A 21932-nucleotide genomic window follows, 5' to 3' on the forward strand; every position below is an offset into this window, starting at 1 on the left:
TAAGAGCTATCTGGAAAACAAACTGGAGGAGCTTGAAAATCATTCTCGGAGATCCAACCTCCGGATAGTTGGGGTTCCTGAAGGTATTGAAGGCTCTCACACCTTGCAATGGGTTAACTCTTTTATCAAGCAGAAAGTTCTCCCTGAGTATGAAGGAGATCTTACTATTACCAGAGCTCATCGAGTTCCAGCCCATCCTTTCCCCAACTCTACGATGCCGCGAACAATACTGCTAAATTTTGCAGATTTTCGAGTGAAGGAAAAAATATTGACAAAAGCTATTCAGCAGAGACAGTTCCCAGTAAATGAAACTAATAAATGTCGTATTTTTTCTGATATGACTGCTGTTGCTGCGCGTAGAAGGAAAGAGTTTGTTAAGATCTTCCATTTGTTTAAAGCTAATGGTGCTCAAGCATCAATCGCCCAGCAATCTAAGTTGAAAGTTTTAGTCAAGGGGAAATTTTTTATGTTCTCTGATCTGGAAGAAGCTCAGGCATTATTAAAAGAGATCTCGCAAGGATCTCGGGCTTAAAGGAATAGTTTTTTTTTGTAAGATGGGCTTGCTAGACTGTTAATTATCGGACTGAGATAAAGTGATAAGTATTGTATTGCCGGGGAGGTGTTGGGGTCAGCGGGGTCACTTAGGGTTTAAATCCATGACACCCATGAGGTTAGAGGGGAGGGGCGGAATGTGGATAGCGTGGTTGGTAGGGGTTTTGTCACATCCCGCGGGGTGTTTTTTTTTTTTTCAAGGTCGGGGGTGGGACTAGGTTTATTGCAGAAAAAAGAGCAAGAGCAAAAGGTACAAATAATATACAACGTGAAGCTTTAAAGACCTTAGAATAGAGATCAGTAAATGTAAGATCCGATCAGTTAATGTTAATGGAATTTTAAATTCTAAGAAGTATGGGGCTCTTATTAGATGGTTGACATCATTCAATCCCCAGGTGTTGTTTCTACAGGAGACACATTTAAAATGTAATTCCCCTAAGTTATTTATACCGAGGTTCTTCTCTAACGCCTTTTTTGCATCGGCAGGTTTAGCCATGAAAGGAGTGGCTATTTATTTTTCTAGAAAACTCCCTTGGGAATGTTTACAGATACATAGGGATGTACATGGGAGATGGATATGGGTGGTTACTAAGCTACTGGGGAAGATCTTGAACTTTATAAATTATTATGGTCCAGTGTTGGACGACATTTCAGCCCTGAATCAAATTAATGGGCTTTTGATAGGAGCCCCCGGCCAGATTATCGGTGGAGGGGACTTCAATTTTATTCAGGACCTTAGAAAAGATACTTCTAATAAAAATAAAAAACAATTGAAACCAAATACCAAAAAATTAGTGGAAGCCATTAGACAAGAATATCAACTGATAGACCCATGGAGGGAAATGAATCCGGATAGAGAATTTTATACTTGCTATTCATATCGGTTTCGGACCGCGTCACGGATTGATTTCTTTCTTACATCTAGATCCCTCCAGATCGTAAAGGCCGATATTGGGTGTAATCCTTTTTCGGACCATGCCTATGTTACATTCGAAATGATGCTCGGGGGAGGGAGTAGGGAACGGCCTAGGTGGCAACTGGACCGGATCCTTCTACAGGATCAGGATTGGGTGAAAGATTTTAGAAAATGGATCTCCGAATATTTTAAGATCAATGAGGATACAGCAGCGCCCTTCTCAGTTTGGGGTGGGTTTAAGGCAGCGGCTCGTGGCCAAATAATTGCCTTTACGGCTGCCCAATCAAACATCCGGAGGTCTAAGATAGCCGAATTACAAGTGGAAGTTGAAAAAGAATACGCTTCCCAACTCCAGTCACTTCCTAATCAGCTTGAACCGGCAAGAATGGCATTGAGGGATTTTTTTGTTCTAGAAGAGATCTGTAGTTCACAAATATTTCAACAAAAAGTTTACGAGGAAAGTCAACTAATTTGTAAACTTCTGGCCAATTCAACCAGGAAAAAACAAGAAGCAGCCAATATATCGAAAGTGCTTGATCCACAGACTGGTCGAGTTGTAGCTAATAGTGCCGAGATCCCTCAGGTCTTCCTGACAAATTTCCACCAACTTTATTCGACTGAATACCTTGTGGAGGAAGAGCAGATCAAGGAATACTTCATGAATATGAACATCCCTAAACTCTCAGATAACCGGATCAGTATAGTGGGATCCGATGTGGAATCAGCCGAGATCATGGCTGCCATTAGAGCAACAGCCGGGGCGAAAGCATGTGGACAGGATGGCTTCCCTATTGAATTTTATAAAGTTTTTTTAGGAGAATTGATTATGCCCCTGAAGAATGTATTTAATTATATAAGAGAGGGAGGCTTGGTTCCCACATGTTTTAAACAATCAATAATTGTATCCTTTGTTAAAAAAGATAAAAATCCAGCGGATGTTAATTCTTACAGGCCCATCAGTCTTCTGAATTCAGATTATAAGATTCTAATGAAAGTGTGGGCTGGGCGCTTTTTGTTTGCCGCCCAAGAGACAATTCATAGTGATCAGACTGGTTTTATTGGGGGTAGATCTATGACGGCAAACACACAGTTTTTAATACATGCCTTGGACTATTTCAATACAAATTCTATCCCGGCAAGTATTGTTATGGTGGACGCTGAGAAGGCTTTTGACTTAGTGAATTGGAGTACTTTGTTTTTTGCCCTTGGACGGTTTGGCTTCCCGCCCCAGGTCGTCAACATGCTCTGCAATATTTATCAGGGGGCCACGGCCCAGGTAATTATAAATTCGAAACAAGCAGGGACTATAAAAATAAAACGTGGGACCAGGCAGGGTTGTCCGCTGTCGCCCTTGCTTTTTACTTTTTTTATAGAGCCTCTTGCAATTAAAATACGAAACAATCCTGCTATTCAAACACCTATTTGTGGCATGCCTAAGTTGAAACTTTTCGCAGATGACATAATTTTATATTTGTCTCCAGATAAAGACAACCTTGAAATTGTTTTAAGGGAATTCAAGAACTTTGAGTTAATTGGCGGTTATAAAATAAATGCAGATAAAACCGAAGTTCTCGCCCTTAATACAAATGTAAATTCTTTTCCAACTTGTTTAAGAAGGCAAGCAACTGATCTTGATCCCATCAGATATCTTGGGATATATGTGTTTAGCCAGTATCAACAGCTATATAAACTGAATTATTTAAGAATGAGGGAGAAAATCAAGAAACTTTTGGAACAATGGCTGCTACTCCCCTTATCGATAGTGGGTAGAGTTTCCTTAATTAAAATGTCTATACTTCCGTTGTTAATATTTCTCTTTTCTAATGTCCCAATCAAAATAAATATGTCTTTTTTTTAGAGAATTAGAAACTTTATTTAGAGAATTTGTTTGGGGAAAGAAAGTACCAAGGGTAAAGTTGACAGTGGTCCAATTACCCATTGCACAAGGGGGGTTAGCTTTGCCTCATTTGAGAACTTACTATGAAGCAGCTTTTCTAGACCTAGTGTCTGGACTGATGGGATCTAAATGCACTAAAGATAGCTTCTTTTTAGATAGTATGATTCAAGAATCGGATTCACAAACTCGAGTGTTTTTAAAAACTTCCCAATTTCCTAAAAAATCTAGGTATAAGACATTGAAGGATTTTGCTTTTAGACTTCAGTCGTTTTTTAAAAAGACGGGCTCTTCTGGTCTCCATTATTTAAAGTTGAGAGAAGCCTCTAGTCTTGGCCTTCAGTTTCGATTAAGACACATTAGTAATTGGGAAAGTTGTGGACTTTCTGAGCTAAGACATTTCATAATTCAAAACAGGGTGATTTCCTGGTTAGTGGTAATGGGTAGGGCGGAGAGCCATTTGAAACCCTCCTTCTTTGAATATCTGCAAATTGCTCACTTTCTAAAAAACACGAGTGGCATTTTTAACGCTCCAAATCAACTGGTGGTAGAGTGAGTGGTGTGGGGAACTGGTACCGGTTGCTTTATGAACAGGGTCAAGCGTCTGTCCTAGAGAGCCACTTGGCTAAAATAGATCGTGAGACAGGATGTACTCTTTCATTGAATGATTGGGAGGCTCTGTGTCTTCTAGGAAATAAATCATTGCGTGCGGCAAATTTTAAAGGGATGTCCTTCCTATCTCGGTGGCTTTCATACTTAACTCCGGCTGCTTTAAAAAAAAGATTTCCAGGAGTGGAGAATAAGTGCTTCCGTTGCCAGGCTGATGGGGAAGGCGGATGGCACCATATCTTTTTTTCATGTCCACGGTTGAGGCCCTTTTGGGAGGCAGCTTTTGCAGATATTAGGTTAATAATCGGGAAGACCGTTTTGGTAGAGGCCGAGGCAGCTTTATTTGGATGTTGTGGGGACAAAGTGAGGTTAACAGGGGCCGAGAAAGCTTTTTTATTCATTTCTTGTACGGTAGCCCGTTCCTTAATTTTACAGAATTGGAAATCTAGTGAAGCCCCCTTTCATTTGAAATGGTTCAACAAAATGAAGAGGTCTCGAAAATTTGAAGAATCCTATGCTAGACGGATCGGGGCCATTAGAAAATTTGAAACAAATTGGAAGTTTTTTATGGATTTAGAAAAGTTAAAAGAGGGACTTTAACACTGGTTTTATATTTTGGATATTGTAGCCATTTGGCATTGTATTTTGGATGCATTTGCACTTTCTTCGCTATTGCACTTTATTAGATGATCGACTTACGGTTATTTTGGATTAATGAGGGTAACAGCCGTCTAACAGCCGTCTCAGTTATATTGTTTAAAAAAAAAAAAAAAGTCGATCTCGATGTTGGAATGATAATTGTTATTTGTGATACAAATGCACTTGCACTTTAATGGATATTGCACTTTAGAAGCATTTGTAACCATGTGGGTTGCCGCACTTTAGGCTACCTAGTTTGCATATTGCTAATTAGAAGTTATCGTATCTCTTTTACTAAAATGTTTATTTTTAATGATTTGAAGTAGATTATGTATTTTATGTACCTAATGCCTTGCTCAATAAAAAATGTGGGAAAAAAAAAATATTTAAATCAGTTCCTCTGTGCATTACAGTAGATATCTGTGGAAATAATGCCAAAATAATATAACAAAGTACATTTGTGGGCATTTAATTGTACTCATTGCCCTCTACAGATATACCGACAATGGGCAAACATTTGAGGTTTCGACACCAGAGATACTGGATGGCCTGTTTCTGATCTGGCTTGACAGTGCAGCTGTGGCAAGTCAATTACATGAGGATCAGTAAAGAGGGGTTTTGGCTCCACCCACATATTGGGAGCCAGGAGTACATGGGCAGAGGTTGTGTGCTTCCACAGAAAAAGGGCTTACCCTCCACACAGCTGTAATCATGTTGTTTATTTATCCAGTTGCCTCAGCTTGAACTTTCAGGGGCACACGCATGACACTGTAATGCTATTAAAGTGCCTTCGATAACTAAATAATGTATGGTATTTTTCTCTGGCAGCAGCACAGATGTGAGGAGGGCAGTCATTAACCCACATGGATGTTTAAGTCTGGCTTGACAGTGCAACCTCACCTGATCTTTTAACCTACACAAATCTTATTCTAAAGTTCTTTTTGCTTCCACACAAATACATATCCATTCCCATGCTATTTACTTGTAGTGCTTCACAATACCATGCAACATTCCTTTAAAGACAAACCTATTGGCATTGACAATGTTTACTTTAGGAATACCAGCCGACCATAAGCTTGTGCCTTGGGGGACAGAGCTGGACTTACCTCACAGATGTCTTTGAGGTGCTTGATGTAGTGCCGTTCAGTGCTCATAATTTCATTGATTACATTGGCTCGCATCTGATCGCGGTTCTGAAGGGTTCTGCCGATGCAGAGGCAGTCCGAGTTTGGGTCCAAGTGCCCATTCTGGACTTCGCTGGTTCCCTCCTCGACTCCATCTTCCTGATTCACCCATAGCTGCAAGAAAACACGAGAAGTCAGTGAGCGAGGTGGATCTGCTCAAAACTGTGACACATCCAAAGAACAAGACTTACTGTTAATTGCTTTGCTTAAGATGCTAAAGAAACCTAACGCTCATTGAAAATTTGTATATGGCACTTTGTAAAGCCCTGGAAAAAACACCATCAGGGTCTCGGTGCAGTGTCAGACTGCTAAACTTTCACAGGCTGTGAGCAAACAATGCCCGGCGCTTCCATGTCATACAATGGGGTAACCATGTGTTTTCGGAGTAGTGGTCTCTGGTCAAGATGGGACTCTAGCTTGCAGAGCAGGCCATGCCAGTCTTCGTGGGTCAGGGTTTGGAAATCTTTCATGGGCGTGGCCTCATTTTTCTCTACAAGCTGAGATTTTAAAGTGCCTTGACCCAGTCACCTTTACTTCCAAAACAGCTCCAGGGGTTTTGATTGAGTGGGGATTGTAAACTGCAAAGGTTTCTCTTGCAAAATTCATAAAGCTATTTCCTGAAAATATTGCAAAAAGATGCAAAGTTTTTCCATTTTAATTCAATTGTTTTTTACTATAAAAATATCTACAAACTTCATAAAAGTTGCACATTTTAAAAAATACAGCAGAAACCATGGTAACAGATTCTGTAGAAAAAAAACTCTGCCAAATCCCAGTTTAAGTGGAAGGATTGGTTCACAGAGGAAAATTATGCAGACACGTTTTTCGGCAAAAGCTATTTACAAGGCTTTTCAGCCTCCGCAATCTATCACGTTTTTGAACTTAGCAAAACGTTATTGACAAAACTAAAGCTTCTTCCACCCCTGGTTATAATGAATAATTAATCAATTTGGCTTTGTTAAGTGACCACACCAGTGACCGCATCAGAAGCTTGAAGGGGCAACTCCTCTGTTGGAGCGGAGGAACGTCTCCCCACTTACAATCCCCCCAAAAACCCATAAAAAAATAAAATGGCAATTAATTACCATTTTATTTTTCATCCTTGTCCCGAGCCAAGCGTCAGGGCGGAGGCGGGGTCACTGCTGAGTGAAGGCAGCGGGAGGAGGGTGGGCTGTCTATGCACTTATGTTTAAAGTGCGCCTTTTTTGGGGCTGACCGTCTTGAGATGGCCAGCCACACATGCACACTTTAAACTAGGCCTGGGCAGAGTTCCGCAATGCAGAACTCCACGGAGTGAACATGAAACTCCACCATGGTACGCGGAGTTCAGCAAATGGCAAAATGCATTAGGTCGCGCCGCTCGCGCTGATTTTAAGCACGGGGTGTTTGTCCCGTGCTGGAAAATCAGCACGGATGGCACAGTGCAAAAGAGTGTTGCTTCTTTCTGCCACTTGAGTAGATTTTCTACTCGCAGCAGCTTCATCAAAGCGAACAGATGGTTTCTCAACAGGAGTGTTCATGGCCATCCGCGTTCAGAAATCTCGCTAGGAGGTGGCCTAGCGTTGGATTTCTTCGCTTGCCAACCTAATGTTGGCGAGTGAGGAATAAACTTTGCCTTTTGGAACTCCGTGTGCTCCGTGGAGTGCGAAAAACTCCACAAACTCTGCGAACGGAGTGCAGTTTACTACCCAGGCCTACTTTAAACATCCCTGACCCAGCTGTTTTAAGACAGCTGGGTTAGAGTCTGTGCAGGCCTCCAGGGCCTGCTGAGTGCTGAGTGAGGTCGCTCCCTCCAATCAGAGCACTGCTTTCACAGCATGAGAGCAGCTCCCTGATTGGTCAAGTGAGTTACAGGCTCCAGCTTACAGTTCCTGTGGAGGTCCGGAGTGGAGGACGTCGTGCTCACCCGGTATTTTTCTTTTTTTTGCGTGCCCGCCCCCGTCTCCCCGTAGATGCCAGCCGCTACTGGAGGCTTTGAGACACCATGTGGGATTTAGAACGTGCAATCCCTTCCCAATGGACTAGGAAGGATGTCTGTGATGAGCTGCAACTTTAGCTCCTAGGAGTGAACGTGCGATGAATGATGTGCCTCCAGCTCACCAAGGAGAGGGAATATTGCAGATGCTTTGCACATCAGTATTGCACTAATTAGCCTCTTGTGTGAGTGCGGATGGAGTAAAAGCACTTTTATAACCAGACCATAATATAGAAAGACTTCTGCAACAGGATACACGGGGAGAAAAGAGATGGTGGAATGACTGCTAAACATATACAAAACCTACATATGCATAAAGGCCCCACGTGGTCGAAGAGCCCCATGTTTTTGTTACAAAAGGAGTAGTGGCGGGCTTAGGACATCCGAAGGTAGCATCCTGCTCCGGTCCCCTCCAGTCTTGGGCACCTTTGCTGAACTTCTGATGAGCGATCGGCAGATGTGTACTTCGGGGTTGGCTGCTGTTTCTGATTTCAGGCTTCCTGATTGGTGAATTACAGGTATTTGAGGTCGTGGAGAAGCCATACTGCAACCCTCCAAAGGATGCCATCCTCTGAAGCCCTGGCTACCCAGCATCCCACCTTCCTCTCCCAGAGAAGCTCCTCCCAGCCCTAAGCACCCATCTACCTCAGGTCTAACCCCTCTTCATTGCGCACTGATGGGTACATTTTCCTCACTTGCAGGAGCAAACAAGCGTGGTTTGCACCCACTGATCCCGCTTTGGGTGCAAACAAGTGTTTAAAGGAAAGCTGAGGCTGTGGGGAAGTAATGGCAAGTAAGCCTTGAGACTCAGTGCCACTGAGTGGCATAAATGTGGCCTGGGATTGAGTGAAACATCAAAAAACGTGAACGAGACATTCTACGTTTTTCTTGCAATGTTCTGGAAGTTCGACAGAAAAAAGTGCACGTTACAATGTTGAAAAGTTTTACACTATACAATATTTGCACAAAAACATTGAATTCTGCACCAGAATAAATTGCAAAAGGCATGCTTACAAAAAAAAGTGCATACACCTGGGATTGTGCAAAGAAAATCTCTGCAAAACGTGAACATGGAGAGGAAAAGTCTGCATCCCTTTCCCGTTGTGGCTGGATTTAATTGGAGTTAAAATGATCTCACAGTGTGGTCGAAAGACTTTGCACAGGGAATCATGAACTTTGCAAAACTTCATTGGCACTCTTTAGCTAGAGGCAAACTCCAAAGGCAGTGAGGGAGACAGGTGAAAATGAATTGTGTCCAGGGGCACTTGTGTAAAAGTTTGTGAAGATTTGTCCACCAGCCGCATTACAGATGGGGCACATGTGTGTCACGATGCACAAATAAGTGCGTGCATCTTGCACTTGCCTGGTGAGCAGCACATTAGTGAAATGCAGATCAGATGTTTGAAGGTACCGACCGGTGCGCCTTACAATGCGGGCAGTGGCCTACCAAAGTGCCCCGGAGAGCTGAAAGTGGGTGCACCCTCCGTTGACCCCTGGGTCCCTTGGTATAATACTGCCACTGATGTATTTCCAGGGGCTCACCCGGAAGCTGGAATACTCTGTCCCAAACATGATGGATATCCTTTCTGACATATCACAAGTTAGATAGGATATTAGAAAATTATAATTTGGTGGGCGGGATATCCGTCACAATTGTGACATAGTAACCCTGTCCGCCAAGATTATAAGTAGGCCCTAAATTTAGTAAAAATTCCTGTGACATCACTGAGCCTCTCTCTAGCCGCTTTATCTGCCATTGAGGAACGTGAAGCCAGTAGCAATTACCGGAGCACAAACGAGAAAGATGATTTCTGAGAAGCATTGACGCAAAGTTAGCCTGGAACGGAAGCCTCTCCCAGGAGATCTGGGAATGCAATGATTCTAGCGATTACGTGCACTCATGCATTGTGATGAATTAGATGCTGCTATCCAGTGCATTGTAATAGATGAGTGAAAACAATGGACAGGAATGGACAGAATCATTCTAAAAATAATACCCAAAGGATCAAATGATGGCCATCAGTGAAGGAGAACCATGAGCGAGACTTCCAGAGTGGTCAACGGATCTGGCATGGTTGCGTGCACTACAGGAGGGCATGTGCTATCCTTAAAAAGAACCCCTTCCAAAAGGGCAGAAGTCCTTCCAAATAATATGGTCTTGTGTGATTTACACTGGTCGAGCTCTTCGGCTGAGGGCTACTTCCTTTCGTGAACCAAGCTTCTTCCGTGCTCCTCTTACAGTAAAAACACCCGCGCACAATGAACTGGAAGCGACAGCCGGATTCACGATCTCTCACTTCTGGTTCATCACCCAAAGCATTAGACCGTCTCTCAGGTCTGCTGGGTTGCCGAGCCTCAGAAGCTTTTGTTTGCTTATATAAGAGATCAAGGGAAGGTGCTGCCGCTTCTATCTTCCAGCGCTGTTTTTAGAACACGCCGTTCCCAGAAGCCCTTGCACCCCCCTGGGTTTGCGCACAATTGCATTGTGAAATGCTTTTAAAAATAGCAGTGTCAGCATTCAGTGAAGACTGCAACATTGCGCGACTCAAGCGTACTCACTGCGGAGCTCTGTTCCGTCTCCTTTGTTCTTGAAATCTGAATGAAGATATCGATGGACTGTTATTGACGAGATTACAACCGGGGCCCTCAGTGGTAGCTGTGGCTCAGGAGTCACTCTATCCCCTTTGGAAATACACCATCTACCGACTCCGATCACAAAATTCACATTTGCCGTAAACTGGTCTATGTATTACTGGTGCACCACGCCCCTGCGACTTGAGGTCTCAGGCAATGAATAAGTACTTTTCAAGAAAGTTATATCCATAACTTTCCATCTTAGTATCTGGAGTATCAGAGGACTTTGACTCGGGCACACCATGGTAGACAATATATTTCAACAGTGAAGAATTTATTAACAAAACAACTAAAATCCGGAGCAGGAACTTGTCCAGTCCTGTATCTCTAACAATCACCAACAATAGGCATTCTAGAATGTTGTTTCTTTATGAGGTCAGCTGGGGTTTTGAGATCTATTGCGACATCGTTCAATTGATGGCCTTTTAAAAGAAGGGGCACCGAAGGATCATGCGCTGATTGGAGCAGATGCAAACATCAACAACTGGGTGACTAGAGAACAGATTGTGACCCTCCATCAAGGAATGCTTAGATGAGTCCTAACAAAATAATGTTTTTATTCTCCAATACCTACGCAGACACTAATAATGCAGCGGCAAAGAAGGGGCCGCCGTTTGCCACTTTCCTGGAGTATTTATCAACACTTAAATTAACAAACCAGATGTGCTTATGGCTGAATTTAGGAAAAACACAATATCAATCGCTGCCTGGGAAATCTGATCAAAGAATGTTATGCCTACAAATATTCCAAATTAGATTTGGATGCAGTAGCTACAAAACAGAAAAAAATACCACTACATGCTGAGAAAAGCGAAGACACCTACTTCTCAACATCTATATTATGGCTGTGCCAGACCTTCTGTTAGAAACATACCAAGACATACGAAAGACAGGACAAACAAAAAAGAATGTACTGTTTTACTCGTGTGATTTGGCTTTACATGCACCTACATGTAAGACCCCAACATTGTATTTCCACAACCGAGAAAGAGTACACGGGGTATTAAATGTAAATTAACAAGTAAAAATAAATCAAGTCAAAGGATTATAGACTTAACAGCCTCACGGATGTGGAGGAGAGAGTTTTTCGTAAATGAATCCTAAAAAGATTGAAAGATTGTTACGACGACAAGGGAGCAGGGTGGCTTCTAAGCAGGATATTTAACTAAAGACTACTGCTTCAGTTTATAGGCTATTGAGAGGAAGGCAAGCGATCTTAAAACAAATCTCTACTGCTGCTTCGTAGACTTTCAGGCAGCCTGCGATTTGGTTAACCGTGAGATTCTACGGGTAAATTAGATAAGTTAGGGAGGCTGCGAACTATGCTTAAGGAACATCACCAGAAGAATTGGGCACAAGTGAAATTAGATAAGGATGGAACTTTATCTGACAGTATTGGGATACGAAATGGTTTACACCGGGGATTGTGCGTTCGGCCCGACATTGTTCGCTTTACACCCAAGATATCTTCCCGAAACCCTGTAAGGGTCAGCCACCTTTTCCCCAAGATGGGTTGGCGCCATGCTTCCTGACTGCTCTATGCAGATGACTTAGTCACTATGTATATGACAACAATTGGCTCCTAACAATAACATAACAATACGTATGCATGCATATGCATGGGTAGGCATTTTACATCAAACTTAAGATGGAAAATGCACTGTGAAGGGGTTAAAGCAAATGCCTTGCCCACTATAATGATGAATAAATATATTTAGGAAGGAGTTTGAGGTGGCCCGATCTGGGCCCAGTTATAACCGCTTTCAAAGCTTTGTTCCAGACTAAATGGTGATATGCTTCTGAAATGTTATTCTTGAGCAGGATGCATGGTTGGGAAGGAACAGAATTTCAGTGCTTGAAAAGAGTCCTGAATATGCCCAAATTGGCTATGGTACAGGTGTTAAGGTTGGAGCTGGGCATGACATCATGGACTTGTCTCTCGGAGAGGGCCATGTGATTTTCTGGAATGAGTTGTTAAAGCCCAGCGAGGACCTGCTATCTCAGTTGTGTGAAGGAAGAGATTTGTTATTTTTATAAAAACAATTTCATTGACATTTTAAACAAAAAGATGAGATTTGAAGGAGTGAATGGAACTGAGCTGAGTTTATTAATAATAAAAGAAAAGTACTCACCTGGTTCCACTCCAAATCTCGATAAATGACTTACGAGTAAAGAAGGAAGAAATCCCCAGAGGGACAGATTTTAGAGATATTCTTACTAAGAAGTCTACTTCGCATTCATGGGACTCATGGCAAAATAATACGGTATTTCCTTACTTATCATCGTTGCCAAATCCCGCTATGAGGCAGGAGCTCTTAAGGTTTCAAATCAGGATCAACCCTATGCATTTGGGGGCAGAGGCGGCCAAAAGACTAATAGAAAATGGGTGCGATGTGGGTAGCAGATAAAATGCACTAACGTACATATGATATTAAATTGTTTGATCTTTGGGAGGGAACGAAGGAGATTTCTAATACGAATTTTATGGGAGTATGGAGTACCCAAACATTGGGCAGCCTCAAAGGGCCAGATGTACAAATATTAGGAATACCGATTTCCTAATTGCGATTATCTCTGAATTGCAATTAGGAAATCGGTATTCCTAATGTATGAATTTTTTTTATTCCCAAATACCAAATCTTATTAGGTTGCAAATCAACCTACCTCATAAATACTAATGAGGTAGGTTGTAATTTGCAAATCATTATGAATCATCACCATTACAGGGACGGTGGCCTGCTGGGTCAGCAGACCACCATGTCTGGGATTACTTTTTAAGAAAGCAATCTTTTTTGCGGCCAAGTTTTAAAAAAAAAAAGAAAGAAAATTAAACTTTTAAGTAGGCAATGACCCGTGGAGTGGAACCACTGTCTGCTTTAAAAAATTTATTTTTTTACAATTCTTAAAGGTATTTGTGAATGGGTTGCCACCCATTTAGAATTGGCAGTAAAGCATTAATGTTTTGTGACCTGAATTTGGTTGCAAAACATAAATACATACTACTACGATTTGGTATTTGGAAGGGACGCCCCAAGCACGCCTCTCCCAAATATCGAATCGCAAATGCAAATTGCAATTCAGTAACAAGTAACTGAGTTGCATTTTGTCTTTTGTACTTTAAAAAAAGTTTTTGGGAGGTCGCAATCGGCCCGATTCTGAGAAACAGGTCGTTTGCGACCTCAAAAAACCTTTGTACACCAGGCCCTAAATTCATTTCTTATCTCACTTGCAATTCCTTGATATGATCTGCACAAAAGGTGTTATTTTATTAGCAAGTAGGAAAATACAGGATACATTTTAATGGATGTATGTGGCCCCTGGAACTATAGTGGGTTAGTACAATTGGGCTTTTGAAGTATTAAGCAGATTATTTGTACTGCATCTTAACCGGTTTGGGCATTTTAATTGCCAATGGTGCTTTATTAATGGGTTGTGAACTATTAAGTAAATCAGTAGTTGTCCTCTTTCAAACTGTTGCTTTTTTAACAACTATTGTATATTTTTAATGGGTTGTGTTTTATGGACCACGGTCTAAAATGAACATATTTATGAACTGAGTGCCGAGGGCCGCAGGACGTTTGCTCTACATCTTGTGAGGCCATACTTGGCCATGGGTATTCCCTTTTGTATCCAGTGTTACTGCCTGGAGCATCGACCACACCGCGCTACTATTTCTTCAATTTAAATACAGATTCCAGCTCTACATTTAGAGGCCAGGACTGGCTCTACAACCTTGCCATACTGCGCCTGGCTGCACTGTTCTGGAGCGCGATCTTGCATATTTCTCCTTACTTAAGGACTCGTGCCTTCATTTAGACGGCAAGCCGGACCAGGCCTTTCTTACGTTTCTACACTGCATCCAATATAATTCCTTGCAGCGCTCTGTATGTGTAGCCATACTCCAGTGTTGTGAGGGTACTCACCCCATGAGCCCTGATGAAGTTCTCCATGAGAGAACGAAACACGTTGGCTGAGTTTAAAGTTTCTATATCGTAAGAAAATTAAGAATTGAAAATAATGACTTTCTTCAAAATCCAATATCAATCTCTGGACTTCATTATTTGGCGCAAGCCCACCCCTTGCTTCAGACCTTCAGTTTACCAAACCATATTCCAGCAACTTGCTACATCCCTCCCTGCAAACAGAAACTACAGCATCTTTGAGAATCACCCTTGTTCCATCTAAGAAGTCACATGATTCATAGCTACAACCACATGAACATTCACCAATTAAATCACTCATAACCTCCACGCGCCATAAGTTTGCCCCTCTTATGATTATACCCCTCAGTCCACCTCTATATATCTTCCAATGCAGAGATTGTATGCCATCTCAATGGACAGTGTAAGCAACCGATGAAAGGGGAAACAGCAAATACCACAACCGGCGAACAACGCGTTGCCTTTGCAACGCGGGCGCAACAATGACTGCATCTGAACCACACATTCCATTCACAACGCAAGTCGTTAAAACGACTTGTGTTAGGTAAAGCGGCGTAGGACTTTAAAGTCCAACGCTTTCCCTACTGTTACGGAGACTGGATTTGGAATAGTAAATAATATACTATTCCAAAGTCCAACGCCCCCCCTAAGGCAAGTCGTTGTAACGAATTGCATTGCAAATGGAATGTGTGCTTCAGACGCATTTGTTGTTCCGCCCGCGGTGTTCAGGAAAGCGTGGGAAAGGAAAGTGTGGTTGCGTCATACAACTGATGAAAGGTGCTTATTTGTAGTTGATGGCAGGGTGGAGCCATTAGTATCTAATCGTTGTCATCTATATCTGTAGGAGAAGTGGGCGACTCATCAGCCGGCATGAAAAGGAGCTTTGAGAGGTCTCCTTTCTGATTTTATATGGAGACTCTTAGTGATGGATAAAAGAAATTCATATGGAAGAGAAAATTGGCTTCCCTGATGTGGAGAGGCAGAAAGAGGTGCTGCTATTTTACTAAGGTTCATATGAGGCAAGTAATTGATACTTTAGGATTGGAGAAAAAAATCAAAGTTGAGCATAGACTTGGGAGACAAAAGTTGTATTTAGCTGGGTTGGAAAGGATGTTGTACAGAAAGAAAGGGTGTTTGAAGACCCTTGAAAAGGTCTGGCCGATGTTCCTAGACTGTTGTGGGACTGTCTGAAAAATTGTTCGGTATGTGCTGACAATGAAAAAAAAAACTAGTACTGAGGATGTAGAGCACATTAACAACACTAGTTGTTTTAATTTTTAGCACTAAGATTCTTAGATAGGTACATTTACTATTTTGTTGCACTGTGGACTTTCTTTTCATGATTACTTTTTTCAATGTTTTCTCTTTATATACAAGATTGCTGTCTTGTGGAGTCCGACGTACAATTCTATAAAGCACAAAAAATATCAAGAAATATATTTTATGTAAAGAAAGGACACAGGAGTTGGTGGGGGGGGGGGGGGGGTCGGGGGTCTGTTTTTCAACTGAAGTGCATCTTCAAGTATTCTACTAATGTGAAATATCAATGATATCATGGTTGCAATGCTTCAGCAGGTACCTCTGGGATTTCAGGGGCCTGCAATTTATGTGTTGTTGACGAATAAAAACTATTTAAAAAAAAAAAAAGAAAGGACACCAGACTCCTTATTCGACACAGAACTTAGACTATCCGAGCCTTGACAGCTGCATGACGCGAGGACTGTCGATTGAATGCCACACAGAGAAAAAAAAAACTATAAGCGAGAAATTCAGATACTACTGGTGTCTGCATAGAGAATGGCGAACTCTTGGCCCCGTAATCACAGCCTATTAGTTTAGAAGAGAACATCCCCCCGCTGTTACCTGAAATTCTGTACCAAAGAGATTTGCATTCTATTAAATGCAATTATTGGCCTACAGGCCGTGCTTTAAATGGGCCGGTACTCACCGGTATTGAGTACCGGCACTTCCGATTTTTTCTGCACTCAGTACCGGCACTTCTCTGTAGCCAGGGAGAGTACCGGTACCCTGATCCACAGCACGGCAGGCGCAGGTTAGGTTTCTCCTCCTGGGCAGATTCCGCTCTGCTTCGGAGGAGCATGTAATTATGTGTAGTGAGTTAATCTGTTTTAGTGCCATAAACGTATTTCTCGTGTGTTCTGACATGTGCTGCATCTGCTACAGAAGTCATTAGGTATGGTCATATATTGCTCTTCGCCCCGCCCACTTGCCACGCCTCTATTCTAATGAGTACCTGCACTTATTTTTTCCCATTTAAAGCACTGCCTACAGGTATCACACGTGATAGTGAGACAGATGCTCTATAAATGTGTCAACTATCAAAAACACCTTCACTGCAGGTTTGTACAAAAATCCCAGTTTTTGTGACATCACTGGGCAGCCTATAGGCAGCATTTTATTCCTAAAAGATGGCGAGGCAAAATCCATGCGTGACTACTGAAGTGCCACAGGCTGTGATTAGTCGTCCGGGTTTCCAAAGAACTCCGTTTTTTTCCTGTCTTGCATTCCAGCATCGATGTATAATTAAAGAGCTCTCCTTCCCACCAGCACACCGCCAGCTGTCTCTCCAGCTCCTCTGTCATATTTTATGGAGTAGGGGTCCGCTGCCAAAAATGTGTGGCTTGAAGGTGGAGGGCGGGAAATCCCTCAAATGGACTGAATAATAGAAATAATGCCAAAGGAAGTATCACTTTTTATTTTCCCGGTGAAGCCTTATGAAGAAAAAAAAAATCATATTTAAAAAAAATGCACACGGCCAATGATCTTGTTAGGATATAGTGATTTGCCTAAAGGATAATTCTCTTAAATGTTTTTGCAAAGCAAGAAGACATTATATACATCCCCCACCTTGGAAGCAAGTGCCTCCAACGTTATAATCAATATTGTTAACACATATATTTTTCTTGTGATTAAATATTCTAAAGTGGTCCAGAAGATTGATGAAGCCTTGGCCATAAGTTGAAACGTTCAGGTGCCGCGCATACAAAACATGGCGTCCTTGGGGCCTTGCAAGGCGCTCACAGAAATTGTTAACAGATGGAGAGAGCCTTATAGCAGCAGAAGCCATAAAAACACAGATGAGAATCAGAAAACTTATCAGGATGCATTGAAAAACAGGTTTTTCTAAGGCCGAAACATGTCAGGCCACTGGAGTGGTCCCAGAAGGAAGGTGATGAGGAATGGAGAACCTTGGCGCCAGCCGCTTCTTCGCTGTTGTCGTGCTTTAGGAGCGGCTGAGATACTGATGGTCCAATTCACAGAGGTTTTGAAGTGTTTCCTCTTTAGGTACTCACGGGTTACTCCTCAATTTCAGGAGCGACAGGTATGCCCAGGTATGGGTCCCTTACTCACTGTGCCATAGCACTCAAGCCGCGCCCTACTGACGAGGCCCAAATAGGCCAAAACCAATCTGGGGTTGCTTGTGATGCCATTCAGAAGGCAGGTTGGACTGGACTGTTCTCATTGGAGCTGACCCAAGGCTGATTTACATATGACTGGTTCGTGTCTGAGGTGGCACCGTAGACAAATAAAACGATGGACTGGATTGTGGCCCAGAGTAATCCCCAGCCTCAGAACACATTTAATATCAATGCCACTGGTGCTTTTCATGTGGCAACATACCTTGACCCTACGGGAAAAGTACATAAGGCACTTGAGTCTAAACTATTTTACATTGTTTTATAGGGGGGAACCACAGCAATGTGAAACTGAATAGCAGTGTCGTAGCATATGGAGGCGGACAAAATGGCAGCCCACTACAAAAAGATGTTATTCTTTACAGCCCTTATGACCAATGCCACTGTCTGGCAGAGTCCCATAACACCAATGTCACTATTTCAGTGTGGCAAAGTGTCTCTAAAATTCATGCCACCGTCTCTCTGCAGCAGACACACATGTCACTATTCCAGTGTGGAATAAGGTCTTTATAATCTATGCCACTGTTTCTGGATGGCAAGGGACTTTATTACATATGTTGCTATTCTAGAAAGGCATAGAGTCCATACAATCAATTCCACTGTATGCATATATAGAGGACAGAGTTTTTTTAAATAATAATTGTAGGAGAGTGCCCCTTTGGACATGGTTACCCCCCACTATTTGCCTGGTATCTGATGTAACTTTAACTGAATTGCACTGGGTTCTTGCTAACCAGGTCCCCAGTACTAGTCTTCTCTCCCTAAAACTGTACCATTGTTAAAAAACTGGCACTACTTTAGACTCCAAGTTAGTTCCTAGTGAATGGTATCCCTAGTACCTAGGGCAGTGGGACTAAATAGGCTCTCTAAGGGCTACAGCATGAATTGTGCCACCTGAAGGGAACCCTCACGAAACGCATGCAAACTGAAATTGCAGCCTGCATGTCTTGGAACAGAGAAAAATGAAGAGTCGACATGGCACACATCCCTGTGTGCCATGCCTGCAAAGCATTATGTGTGGAATAGGTAAGTCACCCCTACAGCAGGCCTCACAGCCCTAAAGCAGGGTGCACTATACCCCATGTGTGGGCATATCTGCGTCAGCTGATGTGTTCCTGTGACATCTAAATCCATTCTTGGATATCAAGTGCACAGGAAGCCATAACAAGTACATGGGCAGGACACTCATATTTATGGGTTCCTCAGCTACATGATGGCTTCACTGTACCCCTGAAATTTTGTACCAAACATCTTGTCTTCATAAACCCATGCTGATGCCAGTGTTGGATTTATTAAGAAATGCACAAAAAGGGCACCTTAGTGGTGCCACCTGAAAACCTACGACCACTAGTGTGTTGACTGACTGGTCTCGACTAGTCAGCCACCCTAGACAACTTTCTGATCTCCTGAGGTAAGAGCGATCGCTCTGAAAGGTCAGGAACAAAGCCTGCTCTGTGCAGAGGCGTTTTCACCTCCTCCACACAGGAACTGCATTCCAGGTTCCAGGGCAGGAAGCTTCAAAGTCCCGGCCACCTTTGTTATGCAACCCAGGCCTTTCCAGATAGTGGAGATGCCACCCCCTGTCCTGCCACCCCACTTTTTAGTGGCAATACAGGTGGGAAAATTAGTAAGATTAGAAGGTGTGCCCACACCAAGCCCGCACCACCCCTAAGGTGGACTACCTGATGTGGACACCACCATTTCAGATTCCTCCATCTTGCTTTGGATGGAATTAGCCTTCTAGGGTCAGGGTTATTCCCTCTTCCCAGAGGAAGTGGTCATATAGAACATGTAGACACTCTAAAGGTTGGTAGCCCATTGACTACTACCTGTCACTCCCCTTAACGCCCCTAAATTGAGTATTTAAGATGGCACCCCTGAACCCAAGAACTCATATTCGACGAATCAAGTGAAGAAGGACGAAGAAGAATCACTGCCTGTGCAGAACTGCAGAGGAGCTGAGAACTTTTTAGCGCCTAACCCTGCCTGCTTGCAACTCTCTCGACAATTGCAACAGAGTGACACGTCCTGCAAGCTGGGGACCTACCACACCCTTTGGTAGCCTGCCAGCACTTCGAAAATCGCCTACAGTCTCCCTGGGAGTAGAGGAGCTACGCCCCTGCAGTCCGCAAGAACCGACTAGCAGAGTCTGGTCCACTGCCTTGCAGCTCCCCGACCCGACCAACGCTGCAGACTACCAGGAGAAGGTACTTGTGGTATGGAAGACCAGATCTGCCTCCCCCCGAGTGTGAAGGCACCGGAACCAACCCCCAGGGTACCAGGATGCCCTGCACAAAACACTGACAGCGAGAGTCCAATTCGGATTCTCACTGCACCATGACCGAGCAGCCATCGAGGGATATCAGCATCACGAAGACCCACTTCGTGAGCGGCCCAGCTGTCCTGATTTAGCACCTGCCAGCTGTTTGTTTCTAACTGCAAGGAGTATTTTTGGGCATTCAGCACAGTAACTACTCTGCACCCGAGCTGCCTGGCCTCAGTATCGAAGATCTGGCTGTGCTCCCTTGCTCCAAGACCCCTTGCGTCCAATCCCCCATTAGGGAGCTCTCTGACTTGTCCTCAACTCCCCTTGTGCTGCCTGTTCTCAGTTGGCCCCTTTCTCTGTAGTGCACAGCTACTTACCTTACCAGCACCCTGCTCCTGACTAAACCTGGGCTGTGCCCGAAGAACTGCTGGTAGTACTTTGGACCTTGGCCCACTTCGAACCTAGAACCCAGAAGGTGAACCCCCCTGAAACCGACTATACTTACTGATATGCATATATGACTTTTTCTTTCATAGGATTGCATTGTGCGTTAAGGAACACTTCTTTGAAACGTTTTACTTACCTGTAAAAATTGCTAACAAAAACAGTATTTACTTTTGAGCAAAGTTCTTGGTTTTGTAAAATATATAAAAAGAAGTGTTATTTTTCTGAATTGGTCTCGGATTCATTCTTTGAGTGTGTGTCTCAAGTATTGCCTCTGTGAGCACAACAAATGCTTAGCACTGCCCTCTGATAAGCCTAACTGCTCGCCCACGCTACCACAAAAGAGGACGTTAGCATTATCTACTGTAGCCTTTTTAAACCAATTGAGGATCCACTGGACTCTCTAAACAGTGTCCTTCTTTAGTGCATTTTATAGAGCCATCTTCCTACAATAATTATCAATATTGATCAGCTGCACCCAAAGCTTTGAGAACTCTTTCACACTTTTACATGGTTTTGTGGGAAATTGGGTGGGGCGTGCAAAACCTGAGGTGTTCAGAGTGTGTGCCAAGCAAGCACCTCCCTCTTCATCATGATGTGTGTGTCCACCCGGGTGACAAAGAGACCTGATTCTGAACTGAAATACCACCAGCTACTTGGGTAGACCTGAAATCGTTGGAAGTCTCAGGTGAAGAGCTCTGGGCTGGACATTCCTAAATTGACCAACAACTGTAGATGTTGGAATCGTAAACCATGGCCAAAACAACAGTTCCGCCCACTCATCCCTGTAACCGGCAAGCATTTGCATCAAAAATCTCTATCTTGTCTTTTAACTTCTTGATCCACTTGGATTCCGGATCTGAAGAGATGGCGCAGAAGGAACATGCATGCTTACTTAAACTTACAGGATCCTGGCCCAGAAGAACACGTGTTTCCACAAAAATAGAGAGCATTCCCTTCTAGCACATAAAGCATATTTTCACTTGGGTAGATCCCAGCTGATATCGCTGTCAACATTTGCCTTATAGAAGCCCTGGTCATATTCGAGCCGTGCATTCCCTCTTGGTCACATTGTGTTCACCAACTGCACTCTAACATCTGCTACTTTTCCCAAACAGTAGTATGGAAAAACAAGAAGACCTTAAGTCCCCTGTTTTGTCTCTGCGTCTTCAGATTATGATGAATTCAGCCAAACCATCTCTCACACTCCTCTGGAGAACTTCTCTTCCCCATCCAAGGCCCTCAACTTCTCGGTGATTGATCATCAATCAATCAATCCGGATTTGTATAGCGCGGCTAATCACTCGTGAGGGTATCCAGCGGCTGATGGCAACGCCTTTACCCAGGACTTGTCTCCACTGTTCTCACCTGGCTTCAGTGCGCGTCTTAGGCCCTACTTTATACTTGGTGGCATCAGACTTTTCAGGACCTTTGTTACTTC

The 21932-nt window shown here is 43.2% G+C and overlaps 1 protein-coding gene across 1 annotated transcript in view; it reads right to left on the bottom strand.

The window, feature by feature from the left end:
* The window catches only part of ARHGEF9 (Cdc42 guanine nucleotide exchange factor 9), a 1163048-nt gene that overhangs the window by 234968 nt on the left and 906148 nt on the right, over nt 1-21932 (bottom strand). The window contains exon 9 of the mRNA XM_085608275.1: nt 5717-5908. Coding sequence (XP_085464401.1) covers nt 5717-5908 — 192 coding nt within the window. The remainder of the gene's footprint in view (nt 1-5716; nt 5909-21932) is intronic.

This window comes from Triturus cristatus, chromosome 5_2, assembly GCF_964204655.1.
Source record: "Triturus cristatus chromosome 5_2, aTriCri1.1, whole genome shotgun sequence".
NCBI lineage: Eukaryota > Metazoa > Chordata > Amphibia > Caudata > Salamandridae > Triturus > Triturus cristatus.